The sequence below is a fragment of the Kryptolebias marmoratus genome, linkage group LG15 (genome assembly GCF_001649575.2).
Source record: "Kryptolebias marmoratus isolate JLee-2015 linkage group LG15, ASM164957v2, whole genome shotgun sequence".
NCBI lineage: Eukaryota > Metazoa > Chordata > Actinopteri > Cyprinodontiformes > Rivulidae > Kryptolebias > Kryptolebias marmoratus.
The window spans coordinates 1,383,369-1,385,327 of NC_051444.1; the positions used below are offsets into that span (position 1 = coordinate 1,383,369).

At 41.5% G+C, this 1,959-nt stretch overlaps 1 protein-coding gene across 5 annotated transcripts in view; it reads left to right on the forward strand.

Annotated features, from left to right (window-relative positions):
* phka2 (phosphorylase kinase, alpha 2 (liver)) overlaps window positions 1-1,204 on the forward strand; it is a 31,410-nt gene extending 30,206 nt beyond the window's left edge. For all 5 annotated transcript variants that reach the window (XM_017440474.3, XM_017440476.3, XM_017440475.3 and 2 more), the window contains one exon: window positions 212-1,204. In XM_017440474.3, coding sequence (XP_017295963.1) covers window positions 212-385 — 174 coding nt within the window. In that variant the 3' untranslated portion in view covers window positions 386-1,204. The remainder of the gene's footprint in view (window positions 1-211) is intronic.
* Window positions 1,205-1,959: the final 755 nt, after the last annotated feature.

Sequence of the window (1,959 nt, forward strand, 5' to 3'; positions counted from 1 at the left end):
TGTTGTTCGACTTCCTGTTGTTCGACTTCCTGTTGTTCGACTTCTTGTTGTTCGACTTCCTGTTGTTCGACTTCATGTTGTTCGACTTCCTGTTGTTCGACTTCTTGTTGTTCGACTTCCTGTTGTTTGACTTCCTGTTGTTTGACTTCTTGTTGTTTGACTTCCTGTACCTGAGCGCGCCCGTTAAAGTTTCACCTGTCCTGGCCTCCAGAAATCCCTCAGCGCCAGCGATTATTTCCTGGAGAAGGACCCGGCCACGGGAATCTGCAACTTTTTCTACGACAGCGCCCCGAGCGGCAGCTACGGCACCATGACTTACCTCTCCAAGGCGGTGACCACGTACGTCCAGGACTTCCTGCCCAGTTCCAGCTGCCTGATGCAGTGAAGAAGAAAACAGCGTAGCTCGCATGTTCTGCTGTAACGACGCAGACGTTAATCACTTTCTAGTTTTATTTTGTCTTCAGTCTGCTGTTTAAATATATATTAACTTAAGTTGAAGAGTATTTAAATTAAAACTTAAAGGCACGAGCCCAGCTGTGTGCTTTTAGAAAATACTTTTAGTTTTATGAGCAGTTTGGTTTTTAATTTATTGAAATCAGTTCATTTAAAATGTGATCCAGTCAGGAAAGAAAAATGATTGTAAGGATTTATCCACAGATTACTAATTATTTTCTTTAAAAAGGAAAAAAAACGAAACAATAATTTAACAATTATTTGTCTTCCTCTATTTTTTGGTTTTATCATAATTTATTGATCCGTTTCACTGAATGACCTCAAAGGTGAGAAAATGGCTCATTTTAAAAATGCAAACATGCTTCTGTTTCTGTGTAGGTGTTTTTTGTTTTTTACAGTTGATGCTAATTTATCAGCATTTGAATGTCACACCTCGTCATGTTCATGGTTTGTTCGTGTTTGCAGTGAAAAAAAAAAAAAAAAGTATATTTCCGGTACAGAATTATCCTTTAATACTCATCACTGAGAAGTGAGTAATTCTAGTCTAAACTTTAATAACTGTGGATGTTTATTGTCAGATTAACAGATTATAATCCTCTGTAACAGTCTGCTCCTCACATGCACATCAACCGTATAACCGAAACAACAGAACTGCTGACTTTGTGCACGTTCACGTGTGGAAACCAACCTGCTGACAGGTGAAGCTTGTACCTTTTTCATCTGACGCCAATAAACCGTTTTCTGAACAGTCTATGATTCGTGTTTCCACAACTTCTTCTCCTTTTCTTCACCTCTTAGTTTCTACAAGCTGCTGCGAAGTGAAACCGTGGAGAGATGAGTCGGTGCAACACAAGCTGTTCGTCATTTTTAAACTGATGAACACACACGGAACAGCAACAGTGTTTGTGAATGTTTAGAATATGGAACAGTCTGTCTTACCTCTCTCATTTATCCCACAAACTGAGAAAGGTTCAGTCATGGGAAAAAGAAAGTCCATCCTCTTTCAGGTCTGGGTTTTTTACAAATGAGAACATATTAAAAATGATCCAGGGCCCGAAGGCTTGGGAGGAAACATACTGAAACATGGGGTGAGCATGAATGTAAGAAACTGTGCAGATGAATCCAAGACTCAGCTGGCCTAGGAACGTGGTCCTGGAGGAGGTGGAGGAGGTGGAGGAGGAGGAGGAGGAGGCTGTGGAGAGAGGTCTGGGCGACCCGACCCAAGCAGCGCATAAAGGGTGGTTGGATGATGGTTGGATGGATGGATGGATGGATGATGGATGATGGATGGATGATGGATGGATGGATGATGGATGGATGATGGATGTATGATGGATGCATGATGGATGATGGATTGATGATAGATTGATGGATGGATGGATGGATGATGGATGGATGATGGATTGATGATGGATGGATGGATGGATGATGGATGGATGAATGGATGATGGATGGATGATGGATGATGAATGATGGATGATGGATGGATGATGGATAGATGGATGG